The sequence below is a fragment of the Hipposideros armiger genome, unplaced genomic scaffold (genome assembly GCF_001890085.2).
Source record: "Hipposideros armiger isolate ML-2016 unplaced genomic scaffold, ASM189008v1 scaffold_81, whole genome shotgun sequence".
Lineage (NCBI taxonomy): Eukaryota > Metazoa > Chordata > Mammalia > Chiroptera > Hipposideridae > Hipposideros > Hipposideros armiger.
This window is the reverse complement of record NW_017731431.1, coordinates 1,248,085-1,264,417: the sequence shown is the minus strand read 5'-3', so window position 1 is coordinate 1,264,417 and position 16,333 is coordinate 1,248,085. Positions and strand designations below refer to the sequence as shown.

Genomic DNA, 16,333 nt, shown 5'->3' with positions numbered 1-16,333 from the left:
TTGTGGTAAACATTTCACAATATATACATGTATCAATTTATTGCAGTGTACACCTTAAACTTACACAATGTCATATGTCAATTGTATCTCCATAAAGCTGGAAAAAGTAAATGTCCATTAATGTATCTACAAATGACTAAAACATCCACAATGTAGATAAATATATTCATTTCCTAAAATGTGAACATTTTCCACAAAATAAAGAGTAACAAGAATTAAAATTTAGCCAATGAGGGAGTTGTACAGCACTTCGTAAATATTTACAAGACAATTAAACATTTTCTAGTCTGCTTAAGGTAAAGGAAACTAGATTAATGATATGGCTAAGACTCTAATAGCATTCCCAATTTGTGATTCTACTATTGGAAAGCCAAAATTGTGTTAATCCCTTATGAGCTATAGATATCTTAAAATAAGATCATGCAACTCCTAAGAGTAAAAAATTTATAAAAAATAAAATAAACGCTATTATTTTCAAAATCAGACTCAATAAATTAACATTAATAAGTAATTATCTATTGCCACTAATGATAAGATGAAAAGGAAAGGAAGAAATAGGTATCAAAGGCTGGATCAAGTAATGCAAGTCTTCTAAATGTTCACCAAAAAGAAACAGTCTACCCAGAAAAATGAATGAAAATTTATGATGGTACATCGTATTTTGAGATTAATCCTAGAATGCCACCTAGTGACAGACAAAAAATAAAATTTACCTGCAAATATCTGCTGTCACCTAGTGGCTACTTAGCACGGGAGCCTTTTCTAAAATAAGTAATTTTCACAGTATTTCTTTGAAATTTATCCATTCATCTCAGTAATTATATAGTTAATAATAAGACTGTACCACACAAAGCACAATGTATATGGTAACTAATAGAGCATGGTTCACAGTCTCAAAAATTTTCGCATTCTTGTAGATGAGACACATGTAATTAATTAAGATGGCACATATGAAGCCACCATATATGGTGCCTAGCACATAATACGTATTCAAAACTTCTTTCAAAGAAAAACACCTAACATGTGAAACTTATAAAAGTGCCATTACTATAGAGTGTCATAGAGCTTTATGTTCTGTGAAGTAAAAGAGGGTAAACAAAAATCTACCCCCAATTTGGTAACTTAGAAGTAAGACTCAACGTATCACTAAGTTACATAAAAACTAAATAAACAAATATAATTATCATGGGTATGCATGCGCGCGTTTGTGTATGTATGTGTGTGTGTGTATAAACTCCTTTAGTAAGTATACGAAAAAACCATTTATGCTACCATTCATTCATTTATTTATTCAACTGAAATGTGAGTGCTGGCAGTAAGTAATATAAATGGGGCTGAGTAAAAGTGGACTATCAGACAATGGTAAGTTATACAATTTTTTATTGAATATCAAGTTGGCACAGGCCTTTGTTAAATTTTCACAACAGACCAGTGAGATTATCCCTATTTTATAAACAGGAAAACTGGGACTTCATACGTGAAGTGAGTAGAGTAAGAGCCCGTCTAGGGCAGAAGATCTGTGCTGGAGAGTAACCACAGCCAGGCTTGGGAAGGTTGGTCAGACTGGAGGCCTTAAATCTAAGGACGCGGTGTTTGCACTACTGCAGAGATGGGAGGGGCTCCACGGAAGGAATGATGTCTGGCTATACAGAAAGACTACCATATTTTAAAGTATGGACTACAGGGGGCTGGCACAGAGCAGGGACCCAGTAATATCTGCTGAATAAATTTTAATAAGCCTCAAACTTGCTTCAGTGTTTCTCTCAGTGCAAAGTTAAGTAGCTTTATACAGGGCTGGGATTTGTGACCTTCTGGCACTAACATTAGGGAGTCAGTCCCATTAGGCATCAGTCAGCAAAGATGCCTCATAAGATGTTTGCATTAGAATTAATATAATACCTTCTCCAGTTCTTCTAAACTAATGGTCAGAACTGATATTAATGCTATCAAATGTATTAGTAGAGGCAACATTCCTAATCTAACATGATCTTTATGGTGGTCACTGCCACTGTACAGTCTTGCAAAGATGTTAGGAATCTGAAGACTTAAAAACCCATTACCTTTAGAACACAGCACACATTCCTTATATAAACTAATTTCACACTTGATTTCCACAGATTACCAAATTTAATTTCACACTCAAATGTAATTTAAGGGAGTTGCTTTCCTTAAGAATAAAATTGACTTTAATTGGGAGCTATTCCAGTAGACCAAAATACGGGAAAGAAATGCTAGTAATGCCTATATTTCACTATATTAGCTAAAAATTTCAAGGTATATGTTTCATTATTTGAATTCCCTTTATGGAATTAATGGTTACAGTTGACATTTCTGAAAATGAAATACCTAGTAAGTAATTTATGAATAAGATGTGAAACTATGGACTACAATTTATTTTTAATTTCTCAGGACTGGACCAAATAGTTTCTCTGATTGTATTTTATAGTTCCTAAGAAAAAGAATTCCTTGAGGACAAGAGCAGTAGTTTACTGACCTGTGTCTTCTGTATAACATCATCACCTTGTGTTTACTTTACCACTTACAGGAAGCTATCAAGGACAGTAATTCTAAGTTTATGAAGATATAGTCTTCCTTGATATGCTTTTCTAGAAAAATTGCATAAGAGAGCCTTGATATTTTTATTGTATGTCAGAGAAATTATGACTACCAATTTGAAAAATGTTTATTCCTGGTCTTAGGAGAAAGCAAATGATAGGTATTAATATAAAGAACTGTATTCACCTTTAATTTACTACATTTCCTATAATGATCCCCAGGCTATAATGAAAAGGCTAGGTTTGGAGTCAAATAGACCTGAGTTGGAATACTAGTCCCAAACATTAGTAGCTAAATAACCTTTGGGTCAGTTGCATATCTCTCTGAGGACAATAATATCTACTTAGCAGGAATATTGAGAGAGTGATAGAATATACAAGAAGCACCCAGCATAGTCCCTGGATTTAGCTGGTTCTCAGTAGATTGCTACTATTACTATCTTTGTACAACAGACTATTCCATCATAGATACTGTTGACCCAAGACCAAAGACACAATTATTTAAACCATACAATCATCGTGGGCAATGAGGATTGAAATTGATCTATAGTATTTTCTTTAGAGTCAAAACTTATTTCCTATTTTCTTATAATTATGATATTAGAAACCAGTATCTTTCAAGACTTTTTCTAACTTCCAACCAGATTGTCCAAACCTTATCTATCCTTCTGAACCCAGATCACATTTTACATCTTCATGAGCAAAGCCTTTTCTGATAGTCTGGGGCCAAAAGTACTCTCTTCTTCTATAGAACTTATCACTTTCCAAAATTATTGCACTGTGGTTTTTTTTTTTTTTTTTTTGGTTCTTTTCCTCCCCTTTGAACTATATGCTCCTTAACACAGGGGACTGCAGAGTAGGTGTGTTTTTCATCCTCTAAAAAGACTTGTAAATAACATCAATAAAATGTAAGTGAAACTTCTATGAAATGTTTAAGAAGTACCTGATATAGGAGTTGTACACAAATAATATTTCATTGTAAATATTTCATTTATTCTTCTCTTTAATATTTATATCCCTCTTACTTTCGAAAATTCTTTGAGTCAACTTTAAATGTAAGAAAGGATATAGAAGTAGAAAAGCATTGAATGCCAAAGCAATAATTAAAAATGTCATGAAAACAGTAAAACCTCATTTGAATGTTTGACATATAGACTCTTAAGAATGTTTATCCTTTTTACCAGTTAAGATGTTAACTAGGCTTCTAGGGTTTGCTATTGAAATCTTGGCACAAAACATACTTACATACATACATGAAACAAATTATAATACTCTGGCAATCATATTTTATATAACAAAGTTAATCAAATGATCTAAGATAAAAGAACTTTATAAATCTTGTAAAAACCAAAATATACTTCATAAAAAAGTTTGTAAAAGTGTAATACAAAAATAGTTGCTGTAATTGGTCTTTGTTTCCCTAGTTTGTATAGCTTTGGTTAGATTTCTTCCCTACAACAAAACATGCAATTTAAAAGTATATATGTATTCTTTTAGCAATGAGTTCTTATCAGTTATCATTTGCATCTGTACTACTCTGAATTAATCAACAATATTGCCTTTCAGCTTGCTGTGTCTTATGACTGTATACTGGCATAAGCTGTATTCCTAAATATCACAAAATAAAACCACCTCAGCCTTTATTTCACTTGGTCATTCTTGCAGCTGATGATTATATGCCAACCTTTTACTCATTGGATCTTACCTCTGCATTTAGATTATCGGCAAGGCTTTCCAGAAACTGACTCTCAATTGGGTTTTGTTGGGTAAGCAAAGTGAGGTAATGGCTGAGTTTGTCATGTGTTGTTATGATGATTCCTTCCCCAAATTTGTCAAATTGTGGTCTTCCAGCTCGACCAAATATCTGCATGACATCTAATATTCCAAGGTCAACAAAGGAGCCTCTTTTTGCAGCATATATTTGTGTTCCCTAGATGAGGAAAAGTTAATACAAATTTACATAAACACACACAAATATAATCCTGATGAGCTGAATACTGAAATTAGGCAAATATGGAAAGATCTCAAAAGTGTACTTTAACTAATCCTTTCATCATCTGTGACAGAGTTAAATTTTCACAATATAAACTAGATTCTTTTGGAGAAAATAATTCTGACCTTATATAAATAACATTCAAAGTCAGTGAAGCCGCCAACTCACAATATTTTTCTAAATAAATCAATCCACAGGTTTAAGACACCACAAATCCATGTACAAAGGGAGGTAAGCTCTTACCTTAATGATAACAGCATGGGCAGGAAGATTGACACCCCAGGCTAATGTGGCTGTACAGACTAGGACTCTGATATGCCCATTAGAAAACAAGTTTTCAACCAAATTTCTGTCCTGCCGAAGCATTCCTGCATGATGAATACTAAAGCCATCTGGGAATAATTCTCGTACTTGCTTATTTCTTGACTTTTGCACCTAGAGCAGATATAAAACAAAACGTAAAAGTGTTTAGCATTTAAAAGAGAATGTTATTTAGCATTTCTGTCGAATGTGTTTATCAAAGAGCATAAAATCATTTTTACGCATCATAAGGTCTTACTAAGTATTAGTATATAACACTTTATAAAAAATTATTAAAAACTGAATTTCAATAGATCTTAAAAAATAGATAATCCTGAACACAACACAAAATCCAAAAGGAAAGAAGTTAAAACCAGTGTCTCTTCCACCCGGGTGTGCTCTTCTTGCAATCAATCAGTATTGCCTGTTTCCTGTCCTTCCAAACATACTCTGTTAAAATAAGCATAAATCTCAGAGTAAAGACAAGAGTCCCTACAATGCAAGGCCTTACAGAAATCATTCCTATCCACTAACCTCACTTACTCATGCCAGCCACAAGGGCCAACTTTTCTAAGGCCCTTTCTGACAAATCCACACTCACTTCAGATGACACTTTCATTCCAGACCCTCTGACTTGGAAGCCTTTCCCTCTTTTTACTGAGATGACCCACGGTTCCACGTGGCATACACTCTTCCTCAACAGCAATGAGCCTATAAACCCAATGTGTTTACCTACAGTTGTGTTTCCTGGTGATCATTGACAGGAGGGCACTGGCACCTTTCTTAGCCCCTCAACTTTCTATCTGCCCTGAATACGCATATACTGACTTCACTTCTGGTGTCTGTTCTTTGACCTTGTCTGAGCTCAGATGTGGGATTTGGTCCACTTACCTGCAGTCTGTATAATGTTTACATTATTCAGAATGTTTACAAAATTCACTGACACTATACAATGGGAGAGAATTTTTCAAAATTAAAGGCTTTAGATTAACATAGTGTTTATATAGTCAAAGCTTCTGTTTAGGCATAACATCCTATGTTGTTTTGCTATTGCTCTGAATATTTCATTACCAACATTCCAATAGCTTCTTTTGAAATCTTCTTCCATAGTTTTTATGTAAGGGGAATTACATTAGTAGGGAGCGGGATTTCAGGGGTCTGGGGTTCTAGTATAGGCTTTGTCACATTGATTATCTACAATGTTACTTAAGTTTTTAAACTTCTACATTAATAACAATTAACTAAGAAAACCATAGAAGAAAATAGCACTCCATGAAATGTGCTTCAAAAATAAAACGGAAGGTAATACATTAACAAACCCCACCATCTAGTGGCCAGCCAAGTAAATAACAAGTTACACATTTTGAGCCTTTGAGTTCCAAATAAAATATACACGCACACAAAAAGTACATCTTCAATTTCAAGGGGAGTGTGTTCTTATTTCATTTTTGTGCAAGGTGGTCAGCCTCTTAGAAATCATGTTTAAACCTATGCTTCATGATAAACTACATTTGGATCATATTGCCTCAACTTTCATCTTTTCAGACACGAGTCATTATCAGTCTCATGAATATGGGATAAAGTCAGCTGCAGAGTATTTGCTAGGATATAACAGCGCTCCTTCATGGGCTAAGGGTGGGGAAAGAAGAAACATTTCACCCACTCCATTTCTCCTGTAATATTCACAAATGAACACTCAGAGCTAAGAGAGGAAACAAAAAAAATAGTGCTTGGAGGAGAAGTTCTGTAGGACTCATACTGCTGGGCTGCTGTTAGTTTCAGGCAGATCTGGGGGTCCGTGGATCCATGTACTGGAATATCCTGATGTGCTTGTTAGGAATGCAGACACCTCAGTGAAACTCCAGTTGAGGTAGGTCGTAGCTGGTGACACCAGTGGCATAGTAAGAAGTTGAATGTAGGAAATATGTAACTGTGGTGAAGAATATTCTTTTTTTTTTTTTTTTTAAGCTGAGCCATCCTGCTACCTCTTGGTAGCTCAGCGGCTGCTCAGCTCGGGCTGGACTCGAACCGCTGTTGCTCAGAGCTCAAACTCTTGAGCGAGCTCTTAACCAACTGAGCCACTCGGCCGGCCCCTAAGAATATTCTTATAAGGCAGCAGGCAGACCATGGAGTGTTGACACAGCACCTCCCACTCGGCCAGGTGGGTTCAACCACTGGTGTCTGTGAGGACCTAAGAGACACTGAGGGTCACTTTTCTTTTGATTCTATTCTTGCTAGTATTCTGTGCACTGCTTTTTTATTGGTTCAGTAGAGACCTGAAGTGGTAACAATCTGAAAATAAGCCTGGGTTGTTCATTCTTAATTATTTTTGAATATGAATCTGTCATTTGGTATGTGGCCTAGTTCACAGTACAAATAAACTAGCAATCCTGAGAATGAGGCCTATTTTTGTTTAAAATCTTTTATTTTAAAAATTATCATACAGTAAAATTATTTTCCATTTTTGGTGTACAGCTGTATGAATTTTAACATACATTCAGTTTGTGTAACCACCACCATAATCAGGATACAAAACACCCTAGAAACTCCCTTGTTATTCCTTTATAATTAAATCCTCCCCACCTACCCACAGCCCCTGACACTACTGATCTGTTCTCCATCCCCGCTCTTTTGTCACTTCAAGAATGTTATTCAAATTGAATCAAATAGTACATGAACTTTTCATCCAGTATGATGCCTTTGAGATTCATCTAAGTTGTAGTCTCAATAGTTGATTCCTCTTTATTGTGAGTAGTATTCCATAGTATGGATGAATATATCACAGTTTGCTCATCCAATCACCCACTGACTGTTTGGGTTGTTTCCATTTTGGGCAATTATGAATAGAGCCTCTCTGAACAATCATGTACAAGGTTTTTTTGTGTGTGTACATATATTTTAATTTCTCTAAAGTAGATACCAGGAGTAAAATTTCTGGGTCATAATGATAAATGTATATTTAACTTTATGAAAACTGTCAAACAGAGTGGTTGTACCATTTTACATTCACATCAGTAATGGATGAATGCCAGCTGCTTCCCATTCTTGTTTGTTATTTTTTTATTTTAGCCATTGTAATAGGTGTGTGGTGCTATCTCATCATGGTTTTAATCTGTATTTCCTTAATGATTAATGATATCAAACATCTTTTCATGTTTTTGTTGTACATTTCTCATTAGCTCCCCAAGTTGTTCTGATGCACCCAAGTTTAAGGACCTTAGTTCCTTATAGGAAGATACTTGCAGTGCTATTTTTACTTATTTATGCACAATACAGTTATACTTTTACCTTATGAGACTATTTAGCATTATACAATTTCACATTCATTATTATACTAATTATTTAAATTTGTAAGAAAAGTACCTTCTAACAAATTTAAAAAACATGATAGTAACTAACAGAAAAAAAATACACTGTAAAGAACCAAAGAGAAGGTTATTGAAATAAAAAACACCTGCTTATCATGTGTGAGATCCTAGGAATACACAGACATTTAAGACAAAATCTGAGCTTTGGATAATCTGCAGACTGGAAGGAAGACCCATATACAAATGATTTCTATAAAGTATGATATGTTTATGATAGAGCGATGTAGACACAGGTAAAACTAGATGAGGATGGCTTTATGGTTCATTTGTGTTTGTACTGCTAGCACCTGGCAGAGTATCTTCTACATAGCTAGTACCTACTACAAATTTCTTGAATAAATGAACCAATGATCTGCTAGCCTTACCAAAAAAGTCTTTACCGAAAAAGTCTTGAAGGATAAGTGAAATACTGCAAAATAGGGGAAGGTAGGCAGTAGAATAAACAAGCTTAGAGGCTGGAACTAATGAAAGAGTACAGTGTGTCTGGAGGGTGTTATGTTCAGTAAGTGTGGGGCTGAATGCAAGAAAATACAGCTGGGAAGGAGAACTGGGGCCAGCCTTTATATGGTCCTAAATATCGGTGAAAGGAGAGTCCATTAAAATTTTTAAGCAGTATCAGGTTTTTTGTTTAGAGAGGGAACTTCACAGATGTGCTAAGAACAGAGGCTGGAGGAGCAGCTATGGGGCAACATCAACAATCCAGGGGAGAAGATGGAGGCAGGGGAAAGAGAGATATCACTTAAAGTAGACTACAAAGTAACCAGGCCTTGTGGCTTAGGCTAGGCATTAGGAAGGTGGGAAGAAGATTCATTTGGGACATGAGTTTGAAGACATCCATTATAAAATGTTTGGCTTTTGTTCTGAATTAAATGGGAAGCCACTCAAGGTTTTTGAGTAGGAGAAAAGGGAGACCAGTTAGGTAACTGTAATACAACATTCCAGGTGAGACGTGATGGTGGATTGGGCCATGTGGAAAACACTTGAATAAAATAATAAATTAATTTAAACTAACACACACATGCAATTCTATATACGCATCTCTCTTAGCTTTCTTAACAAATAAGAAATAAAAACTAAAGTTGCAGAAGTCTAAAAATTAATGAAAACGCCACACAATAAACTTACAGGACAGAGTAAAGTTGTACTTTTAGAAAATATCATACCTGAATACTTATGTGACTAAACATGAAAATGATAAATAAGTAAATTAATAATCTAATTCAAGGCATTAAAAAAAGTAACAAAGCCAAGGAAAGAAGAAAAAAATGCCTAAATAAAGTTAAAATAGAATCTGATTTTAAAAATGTGAAATTGATAAGTAAAGACAAAAACCCTTATTTTAAAAGAAAAAAATTAAACAAAAATAGACAATGGCTATTATTGGCCAACTGTGTGCCATTTGCCTGTTTTGTAAATAAAGTTTTATTGGAACATGGCCATATTAATTTGTTTAAATATTGTCCATGGCTGCTATTGAGCTACAACAGGAGAGGTGAGTAGTTATGACTGAGACCATATCTCTACAGGTTTAAAATATTTACTATCCAGCCTTTAAGTAAAAGCAGATATGTAGCTGTATGCAAGCATCAAAACACAAGCACAATGACACAAAATTAGTAATGTGCAAAAGAAATCATTCAGAAATATATCACAATTTAAAAGAATTAGAAAAAGAGTACTTTACAAAATTCAATACAGTCCATGTTATTTTTTCCATTTATGTATGTATGTACGTATGTATGTATATATAATAGACATACAATATTATATTAATTTTCAGTGTACAACATAGAGATTTAACATTTACTTATATACCTTACAATATGATCACAATAACTCTAGTAACCACCTGGCATTATACAAAGTTATTACAACATTATTGACTATATTCTTTGTGCTGTATATTACATCCCCATGACTTATTTATTTTATAACTGAAAGTCTGTATTTCTTATTCCCCTTCATCTTTTTGACTCATCCTCCCATGCCCCCACTCCCTGCCCCGCCCCCGGAAATCATCAGTTTGTTCTCTGTGTCTATGAGTCTGTTTTGTCTGTTTGTTTGTTGTTGTTTTTTAAAAATTTCATATATAAGTGAAATCATATGGTATTTGTCTTTCTTTGTCTGGCTTGCTTAGCTTAGTATAATAAAATGCCCTCTAGGTCCATCCATGTTGCTGTAAATGGCAAGATTTCATTCTTTTTTTATGGCTGAGTACTAGTCCATTGTATGTATATGTGTAAACACACACATACCACAACCCACATTCATCTATTGATGGACACCTAGGTTGCTTCCATAGTATTGGAGGTTCTTCAAAAAATTAAAAATAGAACTATGATATGACCCCACAATTCTACTTCTGGATATTTATGTAAAGAACAAAAACACTAACTCAAAAAGATACATGCACCCCTATGTTCACTACAGTATTATTTACAATATCCTGTAAACATTTTTTGAAATGGATGGCTTTCTAGGAAAATATATTACTAATATTTATCTAAAAGTGGTAGAAAATTATAAAATAAAAGCAATGGAAGAAAATTTAAAGGGTATTAACATCTGGGCTTTCAAACTTGTAAAAGACAAATTAATTCTAATGTTATTAAGAAGCCCTATAGCACAGAAATAGAAGCAAAGCCTCAAAATTAATCTTACACAGGTAGTGTAATAGCACTGGTATTAAACACTGATAAAGAAGCAGAAAACAGAATAGAGAAATCTCTCTTAAGAATATTAATCCAAATACTAAAGAACTTTAGAAAACAGAATTCGGCAATGCATTAAAACAATATGCCACAATTAAGCACAACTTAACCCCAGGATGCAAGGGCATCATACTTATAAATATACATATATTAACCTATTGATTAATAAGTCAAAGGAGAAAAAAACATATGATCATCTCTAGACACTGAAATCTGACAAAAGGCTACGCATTCAATCTTGATGAGTAAAGTGACAGATAATATCTATTTCAAACCATGTTTAACAGCAAAACATCATGTATCAATTAAAATTAGGCACAAGGTAAAGTTGTTTCCTATCAGCTTACAATGCATTTGGCAATGGAATTAGATATGAGAAATAACAAATAATATAAGTGCTGGAAAAGAAGAGGCCAAAGTAATTACTGTTGAAGATGAAATGAGCATGGATTTAGAAAACTGAGGATGAACTAAAAACTACTAAGAGAATTTAAAAAGGCGGCAGTCTTGAAAATCAATATTTTAAAAGTCTTTCTAAATATAAACAATAACTTGTTAGATAGTAAAAATGAACAACAACAACAACAACAACAACAAAATAGCAATCATTAAAACGGAAAGAAGAAATAGGTAGCACCTATATGAAGCATTAAAATACTGCTGAAGGGCATTCAAGAAATGAAAGGATATACTTTGTTTCTGAGATGGGAAAAACTGATTTGGTAAAAATATCAATTCTCATTAACTTAATTTGTAAAATCAATGCACTATACTCAACTAAAAGATGAACATGATTTCTAAAACGTTCATCTTAAAAAGTAAACATGTATATTTAGCCAGGAAAAAAATCAAAATTGAAGGATAATTAAGGTGTTTATCCCAACTACATATTAAAAATACTATAAAAATAGAATAAGTAAAACAGTTGGATACCAGAGAAGAGTAAAATCAATGAACTGGAAGAGAAAACCCAGAAACTGACTGGCAAAATATGAGAATTTTGTATGTTGTATTAAATTCTAAAATCAATAGAATAAATAGAAAGTATTCAGAAAAAAGATCATGGGTCTATGGCTATTTGGAATAAGTTTTGGGCAGATGACTTAAAAATAAAAATTAAATTAAATTTAAAAAGGGCTGGAGAAAATAATGAAGTAGGTGTGGCCTTTATAAGTGTGTGGCCTTTATAAGCAAGACAAAGGCCAAAGACCGTAAGTAAGTTAATAAAAGTTTCAGCATGGTAAAAATATTTATAAACAAATCAAAATCAAAAATAAAGGTTAACTAGAAAAAATGTCTGTAACACATGTGACAGTACATGCAATTTAATACACACTAGATCAAGGATATGAACACGCAATTTATAGAAAAAGAAATTCAAAGGGTCAATATGGAAGTGCTCAGCTTCACTCATAAATGCCAATAAAAATAATAATGAAGTACCATTCCTTGCCTATCTGCCATAAACTTAAAACTCTGATACTGTCTAGTGCTGGCAAAGTTATGTGGGCAAAGTAACTTCCTTCAAGTTGTGGTTTAAGAAAGTGTAAATTGGGACAATCTCTGTAGTGGGCAATTTGGGACCATTCACCAAAATTTTAAATGCGTGTACCATGTTGATGGACAAATTCCACTGCTAGGAATTTTCCCAGTGGACATCTTGCAACTGCCAAGAATATGAGCAAGAATGTTTATTGCAGGACTGTTAACAATACAAAATAACTGGAAAAAACAAAAGTATCCATTGAAGATGGGACTGGGTAAACGAATTAAGAAAATGTCCACATTGTAACATATTATATAGTTGTTAGAAGAAGTTGTTAAAAGAATTAGATCTTTCTGTGTTGATTTGGAAAGATCTCCTTGACATATTAAGTGAAAAATGCAAGAGACAAAAGAAGTGTGTATAACATGATCCAATTTGTTCACACTAAAACTCACATGTATACACACACAGTGGTATACAAAATCTTCCCTTGAAAGAAACATCAACATAAGAAGCTTTTAAACAGGAGTTTTATGTGGCGAAATTAATGGAGAAGAGATGGTTAAGACCATGACTCACGGAGCTAACCTTGTTTATTACAAGATGCCGGCTGCTTTCTGAAGTATCAGAACAATCACTGTTTCCCACCTGGTTTCCCAGGGAAAGCCCGACCTGGAGACCAGGCTTTGCTATCCTCTGAACAGCTGTGAGGTCTAATTCATCTTGTTCACATTCTCTGAAGAGGGCTTGGATTCTCTAAGGAAGCCATTGAGATCTAATACTGTACTCACTGGACAAGTGTTTCTACACACGGAAATTCAGCACAAAAGACACCAGCTGTGAAACGGTAAAGGAAGTCAGGTGTGTGTAGTTTAAGAACTGTCAAAGCTTGGTTTCCTTTGACCTTATATTTCTACTTTTCACAAGTGAACTTCTCTTATAGGTCTTGATGGTCAGTGAAATTAGAATAGAATGGACAACTGCTAAAACAGTCTGTTAGCACAGAGAGGGTACTACATCCTTTACTCCCAGGGAAGGTATGCAGGGCTTCCTTCCATGACTTCACACATCTTTTTCCTACCTGTGAAATGGGAAATCATGTGAGTACTTTTGAAAATGAATAAGATTAAAATGTAACCATTTCCAAAAATTGACTTCCAAACTAACACAAATACATGATTAAAAAACATGATATAAAAAAGACTGACAACGAGCATTGAAGATATCAAAGGAGAACAAATTAGTTTTTTTTCCCCACGAGAAGAAAAAATACACAGAAGCCACACAAGACCTTCAGCTTAGATACAAACCCTGAATGAAAGAGCATGATGAAATTGCGTAAATAATTTATACAGACTTTTGTAAGCCTTCTGAGGTAATTTATCTTGATAAGGCATGCTTTAAAGGAAATAATTTCAAATCCATTAGGAAAAAATAACTGCCATTATAAAAACTAAAATGTAACTAGGAGGAGGCAAATATTTTCTTCCAAATGATATCATTCTTTCCCACAATTATTAGTCAGCATGCTTTATCAATTGTAGAAGAAATATTATAAAGTCTCGTCTTTGGTAAGTGCTATTTTTATCATTCAATGTTTATAAAGTTAATCAGCATAACATGGCGGAGCCGCTTACAATGTTAGTAGCATAAATCAATACCTGGCTTCTTTTTTGGCACAGGTTAGCGATCTCAGGGATATGATATGCCATCCTTCTATAATCCTTCTCTTTCTCTCTGTTTCAAAGCTTTATTCCACTTCAAATCTTGTTCACTGAGACATCTGAAATTGGTCCTCTGGCGTTTATGCTAAGAGAGCCAAAACCTTGCAATGCTCTGTCCTCTATGAGGTGGTCAGAAGGAAACTCATCCCTGTTCTCAGGACTGGTCCATTAGGCATCTGCTCACTAGGTCCTCTAAACCTGGCTGAGATCAGAATTTCTGAGGATCATGTTAAAAATGTCAGGGCCTTACTTTCAGAGATTCTGATTCTGATATCTGGCATTGGAACAGGTAATGGGGAGCCAATGATCTATTCTACTACTGTCCCCACAATATGTGGTATTTTTTTTTGCTCTTGCTTCAATTCCTTACCCTCTGTACTATTTCTCCACTTGACGACATGAAATTCTCCACTCCACTCTCTGGAACCGCCACTCAGTGATCAGCAAACTGTATTGATCTCTTCTGCCACCTCGCCTTAACTGAAACTTCGCTCTCCATGGACTGTTTCCCATGCATAGCTCTCAAGTGGTGGGAGATGGTGTCTCTCTTCCCCATCACCACTTCCAGTACATTACTAACCATTTGTAAAAACCTCTGCTTAGTTAAGGTTCAGTATATCTGGTTCTGTCAACCAACCTTATCCAATGAAGACCTGATACCCACAGATACTGTCCCTTCCAACTCGTCACAACCCTAGGTGACACGATTTTCCATGTGGACATCCAAAATGCTCACCCTTCAATCCCCATGGCCTCTGCTCCACCTCAGCCATACCAATGATATTCTGGCCTTGTCATCAACCCATAGCGACATATACTATTTCCAAAAATCACTAGCACAAACATCTCCATTTCTGACCAAAGCTTTCTATAATTCAAGCTTGCCCAACTAATTTTTCTAAGCTCATTCTTTATCGTTAATGACACTTCCAATCACAATTTCTCTACTTTCATTCTATTCTTTAGCAGCACTCCCCCAATCCATGCACCAGTCCTTATTCTCATTCTTTCCCCAGTTTAGATAGCAGAGCCCAACATTTAACACTCCTGCCAACTTCTTAAATTCATTTGACCTTTTGTCATACCAGATTGGCAAAATGTGCCAAACTTGAATGACCCAACGTATCTAGTGCTTAGAAAAATTACATACAAGGGCAACTTGAGACCATTCTAAATCCATGATCACAATCACAACAAGCCCTTAACAATGGACAGCAATTCTGCAATGTCTTCATAGTCATTTTGTTCTCACATGTCTCACCATGTCTACATTAGACATTTATTTGCTCTCCACAAATTTCTGACTACCTTATTACCCATACTCTCAAAGAATGACCTTAACACCTACTTCATAAAGAAAAAATCATGCATCAGAGGAAACTCTCTCATATTCCTGCCATATATCTAAAACCTATTTGCATCAGAACCAATCTTTTTAACCTTCCCATTCGTTATAATAGAAGTACGCCAAGTCCTATCTAAGGAAAATCTCTCTACTTGGTTCTCTGGATCCCATGACTCTGGAATTCGCAGGACTTTTATATTATCCATGGTCCCTTTTCTTTCGTATATGAATAAATCAATTTAAATCCTTTCTCATTCTCTTTTGAATAGTTCCCAGACAATATAAACATATCATTGCCAACTTGGAAAAAAAATAACGTCTACCTTTTTGGGTACTATTTCATATTTTCTAGCTGTCATCCACTTTCCTTTTGTATTGGGTTATTGGGAAAGTCATGACGCATTTTTGCATTGAAAAAAATAGAAAAATACGTCATGACTTTCCCAACGATCTAATATTTAAAGTAACTTCTCAAAATTGATATCTACACTTGAATTTTCGACATCTACAGTCATCAGCCAACTTTATCTAGTTTTTGCTTTCCACTATATGAATAAAGAAGGTTCTACATAAGGTCACCATTATCCATGTTGCTAAGTACAATGAATATTTTGAAACCCTCATATTACTTGACCACTTGATCAATATAGATGATCAGTTCCTTTTCTCTGAATCACTCTTTTCCTTGGCCTTCATGACATTATACTCCCTTGGGTTTACTCCAATGTTTTGGAGGCTCCTTTGTTGGCTTATTCTCCTCTATGTAATCAATAAATACAGGGATTCCTCAAGACTTGGTCCTAGGCTCTTTTACCACTCACATCCACTCCCATAGCTTCCCCACTCCGAAA

General features: G+C 34.7%; 1 protein-coding gene across 1 annotated transcript in view; it reads right to left on the bottom strand.

Annotated features, from left to right (window-relative positions):
* ASCC3 (activating signal cointegrator 1 complex subunit 3) overlaps window positions 1–16,333 on the bottom strand; it is a 311,675-nt gene that overhangs the window by 123,406 nt on the left and 171,936 nt on the right. Inside the window, exons 14-15 of the mRNA XM_019643638.1 lie at window positions 4,792–4,983; window positions 4,261–4,485 (exon numbers count right to left, since the gene is read on the bottom strand). Of these exons, the coding sequence (XP_019499183.1) occupies window positions 4,261–4,485; window positions 4,792–4,983 (417 nt within the window). The remainder of the gene's footprint in view (window positions 1–4,260; window positions 4,486–4,791; window positions 4,984–16,333) is intronic.